We start from the raw sequence: 20,227 nt of genomic DNA on the forward strand, positions 1-20,227 counted from the left end.
TTAAACCTTTTACAAGACATATACTAATAAACTTAAAAAAAATGTCTAATGTATATAATTATAATCCCTTTTTAAATGAAAATAAATAAAAGAAATCCAACACGATTATTTGTTTTTATTTTTGTCTTATTTCATGAATTTGCATTACACAATCTCTTTTTGTATGAATAGAGAAATTATATCGCAGTATGCGATACTTTGCTTAGTATTATTTCATTAATATAATATACTTTTATTGTGTATCTTAAAAATAAGAAAATCCACATATTTAAACATGTATAATTATAAAAATGGTTTCAAGACATCTGTAAAACAAGTGCAGTACAGATTCTTTTATACAATACTTTGTAAAAAAAAAGAAAGATACAGATACATTTTAGAATTAATGACACATGTAGTAACACTTTTCGAACTACTGTTCTGTAAAACACTTTAGACGGTTAATATATCTTGTCGGACCATCTATTTCTGAGCGAAAAGAATACATTCACCTATATTACATCTGCCACAATGTTATTTTGACCTATAACAAAGGTTTGTTTCAAAATATTACAAAGGTTAAATTGTATATTAAGATCGCAATCAAATAATTAATTAATATAGCATTATTGAGAGTTGACATTCTTTTTCTTCTTGTTTTTTTTAAAGAGAAATATTAAGTACATCATTTTATCTGAAAATTTTCTGTATTAACTTTTACAAATAGTTGTCGCTTAATTTAAAATGAAACTGTATTTTTAGATTATAGTAGTGGTGTGTTCATAGTAATGACTACTATTGAGTATGTTAAAAGCAATTCTTATTGTATTGTATTTATCCTTGGTTTAATATACTGATTTTCACAGGGTCTGCCATCCTAGACTTTACGCAATCAGTTCTTTTATGAAAGTAAAACAAAATTTAATCTTTCAATTAATTAATTAATTACCTTGGCATCAGACGGCAGAATCGTCTAAAATGGTCAGTAGGGCATATAATATCCACGTCTGTAACTTCTGCAACAATAAAATTGCTGATTAATTATTTATTCAGGTGATATTTCAAACGAATATTATATTGCATTTATAAAAAGAATCAATTACCTAGGTCGTCTTGTGGGCCTGTATCCTACAAAATATGCACTTCCACGGCTAAGCGCACGAGTTATTCCTCGATAACCACGCACTCCTCTAGGACCCCTTTGGAAAAATAAAAATCCATTACTACTATATTACTACTTTTCATAAATTATAAAAAAGTATCAACTTTATAAGTTAGATTAATCTTATACATTAACATGCAAATTTGGGTCATAAGGAAATGAGGCTATAAACTTCCAGTTGAATGTTAAATTAGCCTTTGTTACTGTTTATAAAAATGATTTAAACTCAGAGATGAAACATATATAAAAGGTATTAAAATCATGAAATAAGAGAAAACAGCAATTGGGCGGAAATGAGGAAAATAAAAAATCCCTTCCATCCTCTAATTAAATATTAAACACACACCTATTAGTCATTGACATGCCAGGCCTATTTGTTCGTTTGGGCATTACTTTTATTTGACGTCCTCTAAACATGGAGTCATCCATGGCCATTGCTGTTTGTACAGAATCTCGATCAGCGAATTCAATATAGGCAAAACCTTTAGGATGACCATCAAATTTATTACACAAAATCGTTACTCTATTAACACTGCCACATCCATGAAAGTGTTGTTCTAGCTCTTCGGCAGTTGCACCATAATCCACCTTTGTATAAAGTAGTAACTCGTTAGTTTACAGTTCACGAAATTTATTCTATTTTCTAAACAAAAATTCATTTTTCTAAAAATGAATTTTGTAAAAGTCAAATATCAACTGAAATGTACTCACATTTCCTACGTAGATAGATCTGTTATCTACTTCCATTTTGTCCTCTACCGACATATTCAGTGGACTGGCTAAAATAATTACAATATTTATTGAATTTTCACATAATCAATATGATATAATTTACAGAAAAATATATACTGGAATAAAAACTTACTTATTCCAGGAGGGCTACCCATGTTCATTTGTTTATCAACTTCCGATTGTAGTTGTTTTAATTTCTCAGCTTCTTCTTCCATTTCCCTTACTCTTGCTTTAATAGCTTCTAATTCCTAATTAAGAAGAATGTTTTTTTTAAGTATATTTCAAGTTGTAAAATATATTATTCGTAACCAAGTAAAAGTAAATGTCACTGCTTACTGGATCATCAATGTTGGCTTCAGTGAAGTCACGTCTTATGTTATCATTATGCATCAACGCATCACCATCTTGTCCATTTTCAAGACCATCAAGGCCATCAATTTGTTCATGAGATAGCAAATCAGATTCAGACATTTCTGAAACAAAATTAATAGAAAGTTTCAATCCGTTAATTTTATTTACATATGGAAAATATTGAATACAAATTGGTTTACAAGAAACAAAATTGATATAAATTTCTTAAGACTTGAATGTTTATGATCATTAAAAAGATTAGAACTAAATGATAAAATATAAGTTTCATACATTACATCTATAATAAATTTAAACAAAAATTTATGCTATTTAGTAGAGGGACACTGAGTTTATAAAATATTTCTCTTTTTCCAATAAATTAAATAATTTCTATAAAATAACAAATTCAAAGTTTAAAAAAAAGCAAAAAATGTTTATTGAATCGAAGACTATTTCAACGAATATATAACATAATAAATTAATTTTATTTCAAATTTCCATCAAAAATTTTGACGGGGCAGTATATATTATTTTTTTTATTAAAAAATTATTTAATGCAAATATAAAAGTAATTAAAACAAAGTAACAAAACATTTTAAAAAAATTGACGCGCATGATTTTCGTCTAAAATGTTTTTATTACTTCCTATCTTATTAATTTTGATATTTAAGTTTTAAAAATTGTGCTTCAAAAGCTTGAACACAGAGCGTCTATAGTAGTTGAATAACCTATAGGCATTATATTGTAGGTATGTTCTTTCAATTTTAGGTACGTATCTCTGAAAATAAAAGCAAGAAATGCAAAGCTACGGAATTAAAATTAACAACAATAAATTATATCTAAATTCAAAAAATAAACATGACCAATTACTATTTATTATATTGAACTTAATTATTAATTAATATCTTATTGAATTTAAAGTATTTCGGTCAGTGTTTGATTCATCATAAGAAACTTTTTCGAAATGAAATTGTTGTTTAATCAAAAATTTTAATGCGCTTTAAAACTTTAATTTATAATAATTAATCTCATTAGACTAAAATGCAATAATTATTACTAAAAAAAAGATATAAACAGTCGTTAGCTTTATCTGACCGGTATTACATTCCGGTATGTTTTTGTACACAATTAAAGTTTTTTTTAACAAACCTGAGAAAAAAAGAGGTTTGTAATTGAAGCAAACTTAAAACGAGATAAAAATATATTTTTTAAATCCTCTTTCTAAATGGTATTATAAACTTTTCAGTAAGAATTATGAGTATCCACTTTTCACTACCTGAACGAATTGATAACGATGCAGAAACACAGAGGATGAAGCGAAAAATTTTCGAGGTTAGTGCATTACAAATGCTAAAGGTATACTTTAATGCTATGCAATTCTGATGTCGAATACATTGGGTCTACGCATACTCAAAAGTGTACGACGTAAATCGTAAACTTTACATTAGATAGAAAAGGACAAGAGATATATCTATTCTTTTCTCTCGCATGTAAATATTAAGTTTTTCATGTGCGTGAGCCCATTGAACCGCTGACGTGGAATGTGTTTAATGCTGTCTCTACATGTCAAAAGAAATACGTGAAACGCATGACGCAGACGCGAAACTATTTTACGTTGTGTCCACAATGAGCACGTATGTCACGTCATGTGTTATTAAGATGCTTATATAAAAAACCGAAGGTGAAGCACCTTTATTCTCTTTAAAGAAATGTTTATCTATTGTGGACTCAACCTTAATTATCATCGCAGAAAATTGTGGATGTTTAAATAGCTGGATTATATAGTTTTAACAAGAATTTCTTGTAAAATAAAATTTCTACTTAAAAGAAATCACTTGAGAGAAAAAAGATCAAATAAATATTGAAAATGGCATTAGCTACAATTTTACGTACAGTAAGTTAAATTGAACTTGAACACGTGTTTTTTTTCTGCTAGTACAGCATATAGAACTCTTTAGTTTGAGACTGTTTAGAAACAATCTTTCTTTTAAAAAGTGTATAAATTGTTTACAGACACCTCAGAAGACATGTGTTGCTTTCTTTCAAACATCAGCCGTCACTAATAAAGCACGAGCAGGTCGCTATAGAGTAACAGCTAAAAAAAATAAACCACTCACATATGAAATGTCATTAAAACCTCATGAAATTGCTCATAAGAAAGGATGGAATTCTTGGAATACATGTGAGTATTGTCTTTATTTGACTGATAGCACTAGGTACATTTTTTGTCAAATTTCATCAAAATGAAACATGTTTCATGTTGATTCATGTTTTTAAGTTGAAAATTATATTTTCAGCTAATTTAATTGATGGAAACAGATCTTCTGAAACAGCGGTGGAAGATATGTTTATACGGCGTTTCATGAATGGTACATGGCCTTTACTTTTGTTGAGTGAAATAATCATAAAGCGTCAAATTAATATTATAAGAGTAGCTGGAATTTTAAAGTTAACAGCAAATCCTCGACAAATATACTTCTTGACAGGTTACAGCGAAGAATTTTTGAGTTATTGGTTACAATGTCCTGTTAAATTAGAAATACAGCTTGCAAAGCGTAATGATGTTATTTTTAAATATATTTAGCGAGCTTTTCATATTTCTTGTGCGGAGAATTTATTAAAATTTTATTACTGATTATCATTTATGTTGGAGGTAAATTTTAAATAATTTATTTTTCATGAAATGTGTAATTGTCAGTAATGATAGAATCATAAGCTGTAAAAATTACAAGGAACATTGTTAGGTTTAAGTAAATAATGTACATATAATAAAACATGTAAAAATTTATTAACAAATTTATATAATTTTATACAAATTCAAATCCTTCAAATTTCTCTAATGCTATCTTCTGTTCAGGCATAATAATATCTCCATCAACTGTAAAGCCCATCATATAAGTAGCCATCTGATTCTGATACTCTTCAGTTTTTAAAGATATAATTATATTTTCATTAGATCCAGGCAGGAATTTAAAACTCGAAAATCCTTTTGTTGGTGTCACAGTTCCAATTTGGATTACCTGGAAATGTAAAAATGTAGTTACTTTTAAGAAATTTCTTTTATACAGTTCAATTAAATAGGTTTTACAAAAATTTCCAGTGTAGTTTATTTTATTCCTTTATAGATACTCACTCTAATATTAGAAAAGTTTTCATCAGCTCTAAACAGTAGATTGCAACTTCTTATTTCATCCAAGGTCTCGTTATACCTGTGAGTTGAACATTTACGCGGCAGAAAAAACCAACATTTATGTACAGCACTCCATATACCTGATTCATGAATCATGTAGCCTGTAAAAAACATTTTAAATAAAAATCAAATAAAAAAGTCATTCAAATAAACATACACCGAAAAAGAATTTCCGTCATAATTCGTACAAATGATATTCCGCAAAAGTGTCAAATAACATTTGGGAAATATTTACTCGTCTCGTTAAGTACAAATTGAAAGACTACTTCTAATAAGAAGCTGTGCATGAATTTAAGAGGAAAAATATTGTTAAATTTATTGAAACATTAAGCAATTGAATTCTTTGACAATACCAGTTTACATTAAACTCAAATTCAGGCGTACCTCCTTATTGTACGTAGCTCCTCAATGAAATTACCTGGAAAATCAATGTTGATTGCTTGTCTCAATATTTTATAATTGTCCATCCAATTAACAGATTGAACTTCTCCTCGGGGTGAAATTATTTTTATCCATAAAGGATTATTGTGTTCCCATTCACCTGAACTTGATGTCCACTCTTTTCCTATACTTCCAATGTAAAGTTGATCATCTTTGACAGTTGCCCACTCACTTTTGAAACCTTTTTAATTCAAACAACATTTATTAATGATTCAATTAATTTTACTGTGCATGCAACTATCACTCTTAATTATTTTGAAACTAAATTCAGTGGAAAATTTACCTTTCGTGTTTTTACCGTTGCCATCCATAAGAATAACCCAAGGATATATTTCATCTTTTTCAATTGAGTAAACTATTCCAGTTCGATCATCAAATGTTAAAAGACGTCCATCAAAGGTAACCAATTCCGAGAATTCCATTCCACGTCCTTTCATTGATATGGATGAAGAGAGAATAATTTCCTCTTCATTCCATGTAACAATTATCGTATTTGACACAGGTGCCCACAAAAGGTGCCCTGTCTTCATAATACTATACCATAAATTAGATTTCTGCGAATGTTTCGATCGCTGATCAAGATCACTAATAATTGCTATTTTGTAAGATATACCATTCGACAATTTGACGGGTTTTGTTATAGGATAAGTACTATTGTATACATAGTAACGACACGTTTTAGAAGTATTTAAAGGATAGAAACATAATGACTTATATATTGAGGGACACGTGTACACAAAAATAATCACAAAAGTTATTATAATAAATATTAAAAAATGTTTATGAATCGGAAATATTCCCGTTTTGTAAAAACGGAATTTTGAAGTTTTTGTGTAATTGTATTTTAACATTTTGATTGATCACTATAATCTACATTATTCTATTTTCATTACCCACTAATATAAAAACAATGCACACGTGCACACTTTTAAAAGATTTTTTCCTTTAAAGGTACGTTTCCACTAGGATCTTAAATAAAATCATAAAGGTGCGATCCCATGTGACCAAAAGCAGAAAATCATGAGTGCAAAAGAGATAGGTAGATATTGTTCTTCTTTTCACTCTCATGCTTTTCTGCTTTCGGTTTTACGCTTCTACTCACATGGGACAGCATTCATTGTGATTAATTTATATAAAATAATAATAGTTAATTGACTATATATCAATTAATTATTAATAATTAACTAATGTTATAGGCAACAATTGCCTTTAGATCAACTGTTTTGCGTTTTGCAACTAGGCTCATGGTCTAGTTACAAAACGCAGGAAGGAAGAAAAATCTCTAAACGCAAAAAATGATATATATTTTTTATACGTGACTGCGTCATACGTTTGTCTTTTTTTTGCAATCTAGGGACAACTTAAGAGATGAATTTTCTTTTAAATTCTACTTATACTTCTCATTAAGAGACATGAAATCATTAGACATTAACATTAGTACATTAAGTTTGCAACGTTTTATTAGTTACATATTGAAAAAGTATGTACTTAATTAGTCGTCCCGTAAAATAATTATTAATGTTTAAAGTAACTTAAAACAACCCTTCGCGCATGCAATCTTTTATTTAAATTTTCTTTTACAATTAAAGGATATACTCTTCTGTATTATTCCTGAAAACATAAATGTCGTATAATAATTCAACCTTCTCATAAGCTATAAAGAATAGAATAAAATAATTTTTTCTGAATTATTCTTTTACTCTGTACATATATTTTATTCAAAAAAAGTTGCATTAATTTTTTGAATTCATTAAAAAATTGTTGTTTATACTGGACTTTGAAAGCGAACAGTAATATGAATTTTTAAAAAATAATTTACACACACGACGTAAATGGTCGAAGATGCAAAGGAATTTTCAAATCAGTCGCAGTCATATAGCATTAACTAGAATAGATATTTTGAATCATTACGGTATTGTTGTCGCAAACATACTTTCGCAATGCTTTATACTTTTAATTTGAAAGCACCCTCATTTCTCTTTACAAAACATAAGAGTAATCGCAGCTATTATTGTTAATATACTCTCGCATACTGTACACAATCAGCTTATAATGTTCATTTTTTTTGTAAGACTTAAAAAAATTCATTAGAAAGTAACAAGTCATTTTAGTTGATAAACGCTTGAAAGAAAACCTTTCTGCAATCTTAACAGTTATTTTTTATTTTGGTTTATTATAACGCACCACTTTATACATACCTCTCTTTATATTATTAATTTTATTAAAAGTCAATAAGTGTCTGTTAGTTGTGCGTTTTATAACGACTGTTTCTATGAAAGTAAAATAATTATTAGCCTGTGAAAATATGTGTATATAATATATAAATTTTGAAGAAAACTCAAAGAATCACTTTCAACTGATAAGTTTTACATCAAATAAAAAAAAACTTAATATTATAGGAGGCAACATTTGCGTTTCGATTTAACTTGTAGAACGGGACAAAGAACTGCTCGAATTGCCTCGTCGAAAACAGTTTTTAGTCCTTTCTGTGTTAGAGCTGAGCATTCTAAATATTTGACCGCACTAATTTCTTTTGCCATTGCCAAGCCCTGCAAATAAATTATTAATTTTAATTTTATAAATTCTCAATGTACAGTCAACTCTAAAAGTTCTAATCATGTTACCTGAGGATATGTTATAGGTGCAAGCTTTTTATCCTTTAATCGTTCAATAGTTTCTTTATCTTCGCGCAAATCCAATTTAGTTCCAACCAAAATTATAGGAGTAGCTGGGCAATGATGACGAACCTCCGGATACCATTTAGCTCGAACGTTTTCAAAACTTGCTGGATTCACCAATGAAAAACAAATTAAGAAAACATCAGTTTGAGGATACGACAATGGTCGTAGTCTGTCGTAATCTTCTTGACCAGCCGTGTCCCAAAGTCCAAGATTTATTGGCTTGCCATCTACCATTACATTAGCAGAATAATTGTCAAATACTGTTGGTATATATTCGCCTGGAAAAGCATTTGTTGTGTAGCTGATCAATAAACACGTTTTACCCACAGCTCTGTACAAAAAGACACAATTTTACTATAAACACAGCACATACTGTAAACAAATCAGTGTTGTACTACAATGCTTACAAAAGACAAAATTATAATCTAATCAACTTTTCCAAACTATGTAAGTTTAAATTTATATATAAATATATTTTTTTTGCAATTACTTATTTTTTAACGAGACTTTATAAATGTGTTCGGACAATGTAGAATTATTTACTATATACATTTATCTTTCTAAAAAGGAAAAATTAGATCATCATTAATTAAAGAATTCAATTATTAACAACTAGCAAATATAATAATATTCAACTATAATTCAAATGAAAGTGGAAAATATATGAATAATCATTGATTAGAAAACTAAGGACAGTGAATACAATTGATCTCACTGTGTGTGTTAATCTGAATAAAAATTTGTCAACTTACCCATCACCTACAACCACGCACTTAATCGCCTGCATGGTCCAGGTCTTCTAATTAGAACAACTGCACAAGATCAATAAAATTGTTAAACATTCAGTTTCACTTTGTACTTGCAAAAAATTGACTATAAAAGCAAAGGAGACAGAGAATTAGGTGGAGTATATGCAACAAATATAATAACTTTTATATTACATTTATTTTATAATTTAAATGAAATTTAGATAATATGATATAATCACGAACAAACTTACAGTAAAAAAATGATTTAAGATTTAACCAATTGAATTGTAATAACAGGAGTGGCGTTGAAAAACTCAAAAATAATACCTATTATTATACCACTGCTATAATCTTTTTTAGCCTTCGCCTTTCTGCGACTAGCTAGTAGGTAGTCCGGTCGTGGTCAATTACTCAATTTCAACAAAAATCACAACCAAAGGAAAGTGACATGGCGCATTCCAACCCCATAATAGTGAGGGCGCAGTCAGCCAAATGAAGCATTTCTACAATCAACTGATTTAAAGCAGTAGAATATCCCAAATGAGAACTCAAAAAGATTAGGTGGCAGATATATTTCACTATTGTGGACTCAACCTAAAGGTAAGTTCAGATATCACTGTCCTTTCCACTCTCATTAAATTTTGCTTTGCTTTATGTTTTCTGCTCAACATGTGACTGCACCCTAAGGGTGCGATCCCATCATGTGAGCAGAACATGAGATAGGTAGATATTGTTCTTTTCGCTCTCATGATTTTCTGCTTTCGGTCGACGTATTCTGTTTACATGGGATCGCACCCTAAGAATTATGCGACTCGCGCTCTATAATCACTGTTATTCATTTCGTGGTTGTGCGGTTGTTATTATTTTTCTGTTTATAAAATAAAATTTAATAGAAATTATAAAAAATGAAGCATTCTCTTGTTGTTGACGAAATGTTTCCTGATGGTCCTGGACCATTCATGGATCTTGAAATGGTAAAAAATATTTTACAATTCATTTTGTGTAAAACTCAGTATATTGATTAACGTTTTTTTAGCAAAATTATCAAGTTATTTTTTTTAAAGTAAATGAAATATTAAATATCTTGATTTACTTGTGGTAAATTAGTATAATAATACACTAACAATTTGATCATTTTTTTAATTCCCTTAAAAATATTTCACGATCTTTATCTTTCAAGTTTTTTTTCTCAACCTTAAATAAGCAAAGTTATGTTTTGTTTTGAAAAAGTCGAAGCAGCCAATTGAACCCTAAAAGTACTGTATTCGTTCCTCAAAATAGTATATTATTGTGTTTGATAAAATGTTGACTATTTGATTAATTACCTAACATATAATTCTATTTAAATTAAAATTTTTTTGTGATTAGCCTGGCGGTTCCAATAGATTATTTGTTGATGTCAGTTTTGACGATAAAGCTGTTCATGCTGATTTTTTCAATGGTAAGTTATAAGTTTCCATGCTTTTATTATTTTCATATTAAAAAAAATGATATTTATTTGGTCGTTTTATTTTCAAGAAATATTAGTTTTATGCTTTCTTTAAATACGATTAGTGAACTTCAGCCATATTTTTCATTGATAAAATTATAATCAATCTCATTAAAAATTTAAAGCAAACTAAAATTTCTTTGATGACATGATTTTCTTCTAATTACCGTGTTTTTTGACGTTTAAAATTAATTTTATTCTTATGTTAAGCATAACATAAACATCCAATAGAATTCTTTGTTATGTTCAACATAAAGACAAAAAGAGCCTATTGAGATAATAGTCTGAAAATGTGTTTTTATATAAATCCTATAAATCGTATGTTACAGATTTTTACGATCTCTACGATGATGATGATTTAGAATAACTTGGATGAGAAGTTTACTAAAATTATTAACCTCAAATGTAATATAAGCGAATAATAATAAAAGAAACTTATACCAAAATTTAAATACATTTAAGTTAAACAAAAGAAATTATATTTATTCTATTAAGTAAACCTTACCTGAAAGATAAAGATTTTATTGCAAATTATTTTACTTATTATTACTAGAATTCAAATTACCATTATAAGTAATGAGATTTGTGTTTTTGATTTTATAATTTATTCGTTTACAGAATAAGTCAGATGTAATTATTATCTGATACATTGCGTTATGCTGTTTTTTTTTATTTATATGTATAATTAAGGTTTAACATAGGAAAATCATAAGTAAATATATGTGTTTTTTTACGCTATCATAAGATTACATTTTATCATACAACTAATCACACAAGTTTTGTGATGTGATGTAAAATTTAAACGGTTCAAAGTTTATAAATTCGTCACTTTGACGTCACTAATTACCTTACACTCAGTAAGGTACATTGGGTCGTTCTGTACTTTTTCCATTTTCAAATAATTATTTGAAGAAAGTGAAACCTTTAATCTTGATGTGAATTTATGAATTCTGATCTTTGTAGATTTTTGTTGGCCCCAATCGACTTTTGATAATTCTTATACTCTTATTTTATAGTAGATAGTATATTTAAATATTAAATAAATTTCAAATCGGATTTGTATACCTACAATCATATTTTGTTTCTTATAAGTTAAAAAAAACTGATGTGAAACCTTTAATAAACGTCTTACCTTTATAAATACTTGCTTCCCGTTAAGACTAAAATATATATTTTATACATTAAATAGTTTTGCCTTGGTTTACACATAAGTAACTTTTGCCATAATCTTCAAGAACAATAATAGTAATAATAATAATAATAATAATAATAATAATAATAATAATAATAATAATAATAATAATAGTTTTAAAATAAGAGTTTTTGTTCTCATTTATTTGTGTATTTTAAACAAATCCGATTCACTAACAACGTAAAATATTAAGATGTTCAATTTAATATTTCTTAAAATAAAAGTTTGGAATACGAAGTAAGAAGAATCATAATTAATTGTTACAAAGATCGATTGAGGTGCTAGTTAATTTCAAGATCACTGTCAGCTTGTTCATCTTGTTCACTCTCATCTTCTTCATCTTCTTCTTCTGAATAATAATGAGATGGAGGTGATAAAGGATCTTCAGATATTGATGTTTGAGAGGATGAAGGTGGCCGAGAAGCGCCTTCTAATTTAATTTCGAGATCATCAATTGATGTGCTTGGTCCGGGGATTGTCACAGGAATAAATTGATCTAGATCTCCACATGCCATTTCTGTTAATAAGAAAACATTTATTTCAAATATTAAATAAAATTGATGCATTATCTATAATATTAAATATAAAAATTGATACATACGTTCGACATATTTTTCTAAAGATTTAGGAACCATTGATTTAGCATTTTGAATATTTTCAGGTGAACACTCTCCTTTATCTAAACCTAGAAGATAAATTATTCTCTTATGTAAATGACGAATGAAAAATTAAAATAAAAATATGTTCTTGTCAGATTTTCTCTCTTAACATTTTTGACAGTTTTACTTACCAAAAGCTAAGCCCATTCGTTTGAGAACTTCAATGTCATCATGAATTTCAAACTTATCGTTAAAGTTAAACAGGTACTCAGTTCTGTAATTCATAATATTTAAATTTTAGATAACGTAACATTTGTTTTCAATTTAAAATGATACTCTTGCACTCAATCAATATTGAGAGACAGTAAGTATATTTAATGTTCTAACTAAATAATAAATTTATCGTAACAAAAAATACACTGCAAAACATTGGTCGTGAAGTTGAGTTTTAATGTAATTAAATTAAAAACAGGCAAATCTCAGGGTGAAATTATCTCTCTTTTTGTCGAGTATTTGACTTTAATATCGACCAAAATTTTCTCAGTGTATAATTGAAAAAAAGTACCTAATTAACTCACTTTTCATCATTGATGCAGCAATCTATCACTGTTTTTTTACTTGTGTTTACTATAATAAATGGCAACTGAATAGCAGAATTGGGTTTAGGAGGTCCATTAAGATCCTGTTGTAAACGATTTCTTTTAACAAGATTTTTAAAAGAAATATGTTGCAGAATAAGTTGATGCAACTGTTGAGTTTTAGCCTTAATTCGTTCAATTTTCTTCTTTTTATCTTTTTCTAAGGACACACATTCCTGCAGTGAATTTGTGGGTAATCCCAACCACCTTATTTCTTTCTTTTCTTTAGAAATAATATTCATAGCCATTAATACATTTAAAGCATCATAGACCCTCCTTCTGATATTTTTTTGATCATATTGCTGTACATAAGAAATATACAATAAATATAATATTCATCAACTTTTTAAAAACTTACACTTGATTTATTTGATGAAATAAAATGAATATAAAAACACGAACCTGATCGGTTAAGGAATTTACGTGAGCAGGATTAGTGAATTCTCCTACCAATTCATCTGCCACCTCATTGTAAGACGTAGTTCCCTTTTTCTTTACTTTTTCACACACTTTCATCGAAAAGTGCCTTAAACCTTTTCCAACTTTTTCTGTTTTTCGCCTTTTACTGGAATATCATAAATAAATTGTTTAATTAATTAGAAAATAAATTAAATTTAATAGTAGACAAAAAATGTTACTCTGGTATGTAGTCTGCACTATCTATGTCGTGTCGTTTTCTTGTTCCACTGTGGTCCAAAATAGGGCTTATAAACGTTTTTCCTGATGAATCCTTAACAACCTGTTGTTGGTTACTTTGTTGCTGCTGTTGAGATGCAATTGCATGCTTAATGTCACTCTGTTAAAAAATGTATTTCAATTTCAAATCAAGAAAAATCAATCAATAAAAATCAATTCTCAAATGAGTGTAAATATAGGAGATATAGTCAAAAAATATTGTACGTCACATTTACAAGTTTCCATGAGTGCAACACGTTCTAACTGGGATGGAATAATTGCAATCTACTGTACCTTAAAGTAAAATGTATGTTTACCATTTGAGCTGAAGTGAGCTGTATAGTTTTTGTCATCACTGAATCGCCTGGCTTAACAGATGAGACTTTTGCATTCTGCAATGGTATGGTGACAAGACCTAAATGAAAATAATTAAGCGTATAAATACAATGAAATATAGAAAACATTCAATAACAAGTATATCTAAATCACTGCAGTTTTTTCATACTTACGTTGACCTGCTGTTTGTGGACTCTGTAAACTAATAGTTCGTAAAACTTGAGTTCCTGAAGACAATACCTATAAAAAATTTTCAGAATTTTATCTCTCATAAAAGCTGATATTGGAAATATTTTACGGGATTATAATCATTGAAATTGAGAAAAGTAATAAAAGTTCGTTTTCATACACGTGATTCTTGTCCAGGTGTCTTGAACACTTTGAGACCTCCGGTATTTGCCGTCCCAACAAAATTACTCAGTGGCTTATTCGGAGTACTCTGCACAACTTTAATTACTTGGGGATGACCTGTAACAAAAAATATAAATAAAATTTGAAATTGGAAAATTGTGTGAAACTTTACAAAATTCTGCTCCAAATATAATTAATTATAAATGCATTGAATTTTTTTAATTTACATAAAATCATATTGAAAATGAACAAGTTTTTGATATATAAGGTTATGTTACAAGTTTTTAATTGGTTAACGAAATAATTGTTATCAGTTATAAAGTTCAAATTCTCCGTAAAGTAATATTCTCTGACTAGACGAATTAATGTAATTATTTTTATTTAATACCCATGTAGCTTATATTCTTCATAGAAGGCAAAATTTATATGCAAAGCACAGTGTTAACAGATTCTGTCTTTTGACAGATAACAATACATTTTTTTTTGTAAATTTTCCTTATCTACTTCAAGTTGATAGACGGAATAAACATTTTTTTTATTTTACTCTTCAATGATAATATAAAGACAAACTAAATAATAAATACTAACTAAAGTAATATTAAGATAAAAGAGAGAATTTAAGAACTATAATTTTATCCCACAAGAACATTTAAATTTCATATTAGAAATATTACATACATATATATCTCTCACTACATTTTATTATTGAAAAATACTTGGAAATAAAATTTCGAACGCATGGAAAGAAATAATCTTAATATATTAATAATTCGATAACATTGAAAGAATTTGTCAAATGTTGGCGCGCAGTTTATTACTTACCATTTGCATCATGAATTAAAAAATTCATTGTTTTATTTTGCTGAGTCATCGTCGATGTTAAAAAGTAAATAAAATCCTAAAAGCTATCCTTGTATTTCAGTAGTACTTGCAAATAAACAACGTAAAAGCAGAAGTTATTGCAATCTGAATGTATTACTAAAATGGCGACTTCGGCACGTTAGCAATAAAACAAACTTTTAGTAATCTGAAATAATAGTAATAAACATAATATTAGAACTGAAAAGCTTACACTCTTAATATAACTTTTTAAATGTTCAGTACGGATTAAGATGAATAATTTTTCACGAAAAAATGTTTATATATTATTTAGTATTCGTAGCCTCCAGGTAAACTTCAGCTTACAGCTTTTGGCGGCAGTAGTTACAAACTCACACATATATAAACAAATACATATGCATACATTCAACATATATTTAAAGGTGCATCCAAAATGCAAAAGTCAATGTCGAGCAGAGATGGGTAAGTAAAAGACACAATTAGGGTGCGGTCCCATGTTCCTGTTTAAAGCCTAAGCACAACTACTGAAGGCCAACGCAGAATAGATCTGTAACCGGAACCGCAATCGTAAGCGTAACCGTAAGAATAAGTTAAAGAAGGATAGGTATATTGTTTATCCTTCTCTAACTCATTCTTACGCTTACGGTTGCGGTTCTGGTTACAGATCTATTCTGCGTTGGCCTTGAGTTGGGTTCGGGAGACGGTTACGGGATATGTAAGATTTACATACATTTTGAGGTTAGGAAGCCCATATCCCGAAGTCGTCTCCCGCACCCGACTCAGTTGTACTTAGGGCTTTACACGGGAGATGTGATTATAACATATTTTTTTACAATAATTTGCAATTAATTATAAAGACCTAAGAATAGAAACGTAACCGCAATCGCAAACTTTAACCGAAGAATAATGAGTTAGATAAGAATAAAGAATATACCTATCCTTTTTTAACTCCTTTCATTTGGTTGTCGATTGTGATTTCGATTAAGTTTCTTTAAGGCCGCAGTGCCATGGCAGCGTTTTGCGTTGCGTTGTAATGAGAGAGAATGCAGCAAACGTATATTTGCGTCTTTTTCTCTCCCATTACGACGCAACGCAAAACGCTGTCATGGGACTCCACCCTTGGGCCGTTCCAGAATGGACTCAAATGGTCGCGTCTGCGTTTGCGTCGAGACCATTTGAGTCCATTCTGGAACGGCCCCTTAGGGTGAAATCACACGTAAGCGGAAAGTGTGAAAATATTGAGCAATGAGTGTGACAAAGATAAAAGTATGTATATGTTAAGTTCCCAACCCTGCTTTAGACTTGCTTTTTGCACTCATTGTATAATCTCCTTTAAATTAAAGTGTGGAATCCGCCTTAAGTTCCTATTGGAAAACTACTTTTCTGGAATCACCTTTATAAATATGATGAATAGGTTAGGTTTGTTTTTGTTTTATTTGACATCTTTGACATGAAACATGATATTAAGAAATCATTCAGTACAATGGATTTTCATTACTATAGTTTTCTTTACATTACTTCATTTAAAATTGAAAGTAATAAATTTAGAAGAAAATAATAAATTATTAAGTAAGTTATTTTATCATTTATATATTGTATACTATGTGTTTAGTTACAATGTATTTAACCGTTTGAGAAACATATTTTTTAACAAGAAACTGGATACATTTTTATAAAAGAAAAAATTTCTCTTACTTATTGGATTCTGTTTAATTTAAATTATTTTTTGTGACAAAACATTTTTTAAATTTCATTTACATTTATAGTAATTTTTTGTTCTTTTCAGATGAAGCTGTAATGCAAATTAATTCTGAAAATAAGAAAGAAGTAATTTCTTATACACAAATGTATAGTAAGCTATCTCAAATAGATGACACAATTGTAATATATAATAGAGTACCAAAAACAGGTTCAACGAGTTTTGTTGGTGTAGTTTATGACTTGTGTAAAAGCAACAAATTTCATACATTACATTTAAATGTTACTAATAACATGCATACTTTGACACTTGCTAATCAGGTACGTTTGATATTTCCATTTTATTTCTTCTGTACCTTCATCAGTTATTTTTAATTGCTTAAACTAGAAAATCTCATAAACAAAATTTCAATTTTTTTATCGCTAACATTTTTTCTTCAGAGACAGAGCTTTATCTTATGACTGAAACAGTTAAAGTGAAAAATGTCATTCTGTCAATTGATAATTACATTATATAAAAAATGTTAACATTTATAAAATGCATGTGAATTTGGTTACAGATTAAATTTATACATAACATAACAGAATGGAATGTTTTAAAGCCTTCGTTTTATCATGGACATATAGCCTTCTTAAACTTTGAAAAGTAAATATAAAAATTATACTTATTGTTAGCAATTTGTTATAAATTAATTGTAATTTTAAATGTAAACTCTTTAACGCTTAAAGGATGAAAAATTTGAACAGTTTTCCCAGGAATTTAACAAAAAAAAGCTTGATAATATTCCACAAATTCATCAGACTTGAACGTTTAAGAGTTGAATTGTCTTCTTTAATGTAACGAGGAGAAAATTGACAAAATTACTGTTTCAGATTTGGCGCACAACACGTTCCAATTTATGTAAATTTATTAAGAAAACCTTTAGATAGATTTATTTCCTATTATTATTTCTTAAGATATGGTGACAATTTTAGACCTCATCTTATAAGAAAAAAACATGGCGATAGAAAGGTAAATGATGTTACATTTTTAGAATTTCTATAAAAGAAGCGAATCCAGAATTTAAGAATCAATAATTATTTTAGAGTTTCGACGAATGCGTGCTACTTCAACAAGCAGACTGTGATCCTAATAATATGTGGATCCAAATTCCTTTCTTGTGCGGACATGATCCAGCTTGTTGGTAAAAATAATGATATTTATTTCGCAATTTTTTTGCTTAAATTATGTTTTTGAGTTTTTAAACAGCAATGTAAAATAATATTAAATAAAATTATTTCAGGGAGGTTGGTAATAAATGGGCTTTGGATGAAGCGAAACGTAATCTACAAAGACATTATTTATTAGTTGGAGTGACGGAAGAATTAGAGGATTTCATACAAATACTTGAATTTATATTGCCACGTTTTTTTAAAGGAGGACACGATATATTTTTACACAGTATGTAAAACATATATTAAATTTAATATAAGAAAATAAAATGACATTTTTATATGTGTGATTTTATTTTTAGATAATAAATCACATTTGAGACAAACTACACAAAAAATTGAGCCACAACCAGAAACTGTAGAGAAAATAAAAAAATCTATAGTATGGAAAATGGAAAATGATTTATATAATTTTGCTCTGGCTTACTTCCATAATATTAAAAAGAGACTCCTTAATGCTTCCATCCAAGATGCAAACCAACAATTTATGTATGAAAAAATTCGACCGAAATAAATTACATTTAAGTTATTTTAAAAAATTTGTTTCATTTATTGTAAAGTAATAAAATAATTCTATACAAATTACATGCTACGTACAACTAGTCTTTTCATTATTTTTGTGAGGTCTTAACGCGAACATATAAATAGGATACAGACCGCGTGGCATACCATTCTGCTTTACTTCTTTAATACAAATTAAACCGGCTTTCTTAAATATGTTCGTCAACTCCGCATATGGCCGTGTAACTGAAGAATCTTCAGTATCAATATCTATTTTATCCAAGCTGCATACATTTTCTTTGACTACAATAACTCCATTTTCGTTTAATCCATTCCTGCAATAATAAAAAAGTATGTATCAATTACAAAGAGATTCTGTTTTCACGAAACTTTAAAAAAACATTAGTTTAATATTTAAAACCAACTTACACACAATTCTTTAAAAATTTAATCAAATCTTCGTCACTAAGATGACTTAAAACCCACTGCGACCATATTACGTCGTACAAGTTTGATGTAGGGCAAAATACTTGTAGTCCTAAATTGAAAAAAGTACAATGATAATAATTAGATCTACTTATCATATATGCGGATAAATTCGTTCAATTATTTAAGTATATTTAATTCAATTCAGTATTATTCAGTGATTACCTGAAGGATAAAATTCACCAATTTTTTCAGGATAATCTTCGAGATCCTTTTTCGCTACATCTAGAAATTTCGGATTTTGCTCAACGAGATCAACTTTTTTAAAATAATTTACAAGCAAATTCTTTGTAACTCTTCCAATTCCAGCTCCACAATCTAAACAATACGTATTCTGGGGGGGAATCGTCAACTGAAATTGTTACAAAAAAATTCGGTATTACAAAACAATACAGTTTATCAATATGAAAATTATTTTCTCCAACAAACCTTAAAAAGACAATTTAAAAAAGCTTTTGATCCTTGTATATCAGTTTGTGAAGTAAAACCAAAACCTCCAAGCATACCATCTACCGTGGGAGGAATTTTATCCCAATATTTCACTGCATCCGTATAAAATTTTTCGTTTTCTATTTCATAATTTTCCTCCATTTTCCTATTTTTTGAAAATTAACAATTAAATTTATGACAAATGATTTCAAACAATTAACCTTTTCATCTTATTTCGGAAGTACCTTGTGTGCGTATGATAATTTTTCAAATATTTTGACATAATTGCTTAGGCTGAATCCACAATAAAGGCGGTTGTACTTTAAAGTAACTAGACGAGTGTAAATATAGCAAATATATGTCTCCATCTCTCTCACACTAATGGCCTAGTTACAATAAAGCAAAGAAGAATTTCACGAGTGCAAGAGAGGCAGTCAGATATCACTATCCTTTCCACTCTCATTAAATTCTGCTTTGCTTTGCGTTTTCTGCTCAA

The 20,227-nt window shown here is 28.6% G+C and overlaps 8 protein-coding genes and 1 long non-coding RNA gene across 12 annotated transcripts; 4 read left to right on the top strand and 5 right to left on the bottom strand.

Annotated features, from left to right (window-relative positions):
* Positions 1-95: 95 nt before the first annotated feature.
* LOC122500208 (polyadenylate-binding protein 2-B-like) lies at positions 96-3,631 on the bottom strand. 2 transcript variants are annotated; one of them, XM_043609008.1, is made up of 8 exons: positions 3,501-3,631; positions 2,210-2,346; positions 2,007-2,121; positions 1,853-1,920; positions 1,488-1,729; positions 1,083-1,178; positions 929-995; positions 96-523 (listed from the first exon to the last, which is right to left on the bottom strand). In XM_043609008.1, the coding sequence occupies exons 2-7, from the start codon at positions 2,342-2,344 to the stop codon at positions 962-964; spliced, it is 690 nt and encodes a 229-aa protein (XP_043464943.1). In that variant the 5' UTR covers positions 2,345-2,346; positions 3,501-3,631; the 3' UTR covers positions 96-523; positions 929-961. The 2 variants fall into 2 exon arrangements, with proteins under 2 accessions (XP_043464943.1, XP_043464942.1); XM_043609007.1 differs by having other exon boundaries at positions 3,374-3,542.
* Positions 3,632-3,924: 293 nt separating this feature from the next.
* On the top strand, positions 3,925-5,020 carry LOC122500211 (28S ribosomal protein S24, mitochondrial). The gene is made up of 3 exons (XM_043609017.1): positions 3,925-4,118; positions 4,238-4,406; positions 4,522-5,020. Exons 1-3 carry the CDS (start codon positions 4,092-4,094, stop codon positions 4,806-4,808), a joined length of 483 nt encoding a protein of 160 aa, XP_043464952.1. The 5' UTR covers positions 3,925-4,091; the 3' UTR covers positions 4,809-5,020.
* Positions 4,991-6,802, bottom strand: LOC122500210 (soluble calcium-activated nucleotidase 1). The gene is made up of 4 exons (XM_043609016.1): positions 6,139-6,802; positions 5,833-6,036; positions 5,358-5,515; positions 4,991-5,244 (listed from the first exon to the last, which is right to left on the bottom strand). The coding sequence occupies exons 1-4, from the start codon at positions 6,704-6,706 to the stop codon at positions 5,032-5,034; spliced, it is 1,143 nt and encodes a 380-aa protein (XP_043464951.1). The 5' UTR covers positions 6,707-6,802; the 3' UTR covers positions 4,991-5,031.
* A 597-nt stretch (positions 6,803-7,399) lies between these two features.
* On the bottom strand, positions 7,400-9,772 carry LOC122500213 (ras-related protein Rac1). 2 transcript variants are annotated; one of them, XM_043609021.1, is made up of 4 exons: positions 9,613-9,772; positions 9,289-9,348; positions 8,480-8,867; positions 7,400-8,404 (listed from the first exon to the last, which is right to left on the bottom strand). In XM_043609021.1, exons 2-4 carry the CDS (start codon positions 9,321-9,323, stop codon positions 8,249-8,251), a joined length of 579 nt encoding a protein of 192 aa, XP_043464956.1. In that variant the 5' UTR covers positions 9,324-9,348; positions 9,613-9,772; the 3' UTR covers positions 7,400-8,248. The 2 variants fall into 2 exon arrangements, with proteins under 2 accessions (XP_043464956.1, XP_043464957.1); XM_043609022.1 differs by having other exon boundaries at positions 9,537-9,759.
* On the top strand, positions 8,853-9,348 carry LOC122500215. Its single transcript, XR_006301445.1, has 2 exons — positions 8,853-8,983; positions 9,105-9,348. It is a non-coding gene; the product is annotated as an uncharacterized LOC122500215 (long non-coding RNA).
* A 264-nt stretch (positions 9,773-10,036) lies between the features above and the next one.
* LOC122500214 (COP9 signalosome complex subunit 9) lies at positions 10,037-11,250 on the top strand. The gene is made up of 3 exons (XM_043609023.1): positions 10,037-10,259; positions 10,654-10,726; positions 11,104-11,250. Exons 1-3 carry the CDS (start codon positions 10,191-10,193, stop codon positions 11,139-11,141), a joined length of 180 nt encoding a protein of 59 aa, XP_043464958.1. The 5' UTR covers positions 10,037-10,190; the 3' UTR covers positions 11,142-11,250.
* An 827-nt stretch (positions 11,251-12,077) lies between these two features.
* On the bottom strand, positions 12,078-15,859 carry LOC122500212 (transcription factor Dp-1). Of its 2 annotated transcripts, none has more exons than XM_043609019.1 (11): positions 15,751-15,859; positions 15,388-15,592; positions 14,564-14,682; positions 14,388-14,454; positions 14,196-14,293; positions 13,842-13,999; positions 13,606-13,768; positions 13,144-13,505; positions 12,757-12,839; positions 12,568-12,651; positions 12,078-12,483 (listed from the first exon to the last, which is right to left on the bottom strand). In XM_043609019.1, the coding sequence occupies exons 2-11, from the start codon at positions 15,434-15,436 to the stop codon at positions 12,248-12,250; spliced, it is 1,419 nt and encodes a 472-aa protein (XP_043464954.1). In that variant the 5' UTR covers positions 15,437-15,592; positions 15,751-15,859; the 3' UTR covers positions 12,078-12,247. The 2 variants fall into 2 exon arrangements, with proteins under 2 accessions (XP_043464954.1, XP_043464953.1); XM_043609018.1 differs by having other exon boundaries at positions 15,670-15,808.
* A 956-nt stretch (positions 15,860-16,815) lies between these two features.
* Positions 16,816-18,848, top strand: LOC122500137 (heparin sulfate O-sulfotransferase-like). The gene is made up of 7 exons (XM_043608897.1): positions 16,816-16,974; positions 17,192-17,424; positions 17,664-17,749; positions 17,977-18,115; positions 18,190-18,287; positions 18,387-18,544; positions 18,618-18,848. The coding sequence occupies exons 1-7, from the start codon at positions 16,863-16,865 to the stop codon at positions 18,827-18,829; spliced, it is 1,038 nt and encodes a 345-aa protein (XP_043464832.1). The 5' UTR covers positions 16,816-16,862; the 3' UTR covers positions 18,830-18,848.
* Positions 18,842-20,013, bottom strand: LOC122500138 (alpha N-terminal protein methyltransferase 1). The gene is made up of 4 exons (XM_043608898.1): positions 19,732-20,013; positions 19,468-19,654; positions 19,246-19,354; positions 18,842-19,151 (listed from the first exon to the last, which is right to left on the bottom strand). The coding sequence occupies exons 1-4, from the start codon at positions 19,891-19,893 to the stop codon at positions 18,905-18,907; spliced, it is 705 nt and encodes a 234-aa protein (XP_043464833.1). The 5' UTR covers positions 19,894-20,013; the 3' UTR covers positions 18,842-18,904.
* Positions 20,014-20,227: the final 214 nt, after the last annotated feature.

Source organism: Leptopilina heterotoma, unplaced genomic scaffold (assembly GCF_015476425.1).
Source record: "Leptopilina heterotoma isolate Lh14 unplaced genomic scaffold, ASM1547642v1 Lhet_182, whole genome shotgun sequence".
NCBI lineage: Eukaryota > Metazoa > Arthropoda > Insecta > Hymenoptera > Figitidae > Leptopilina > Leptopilina heterotoma.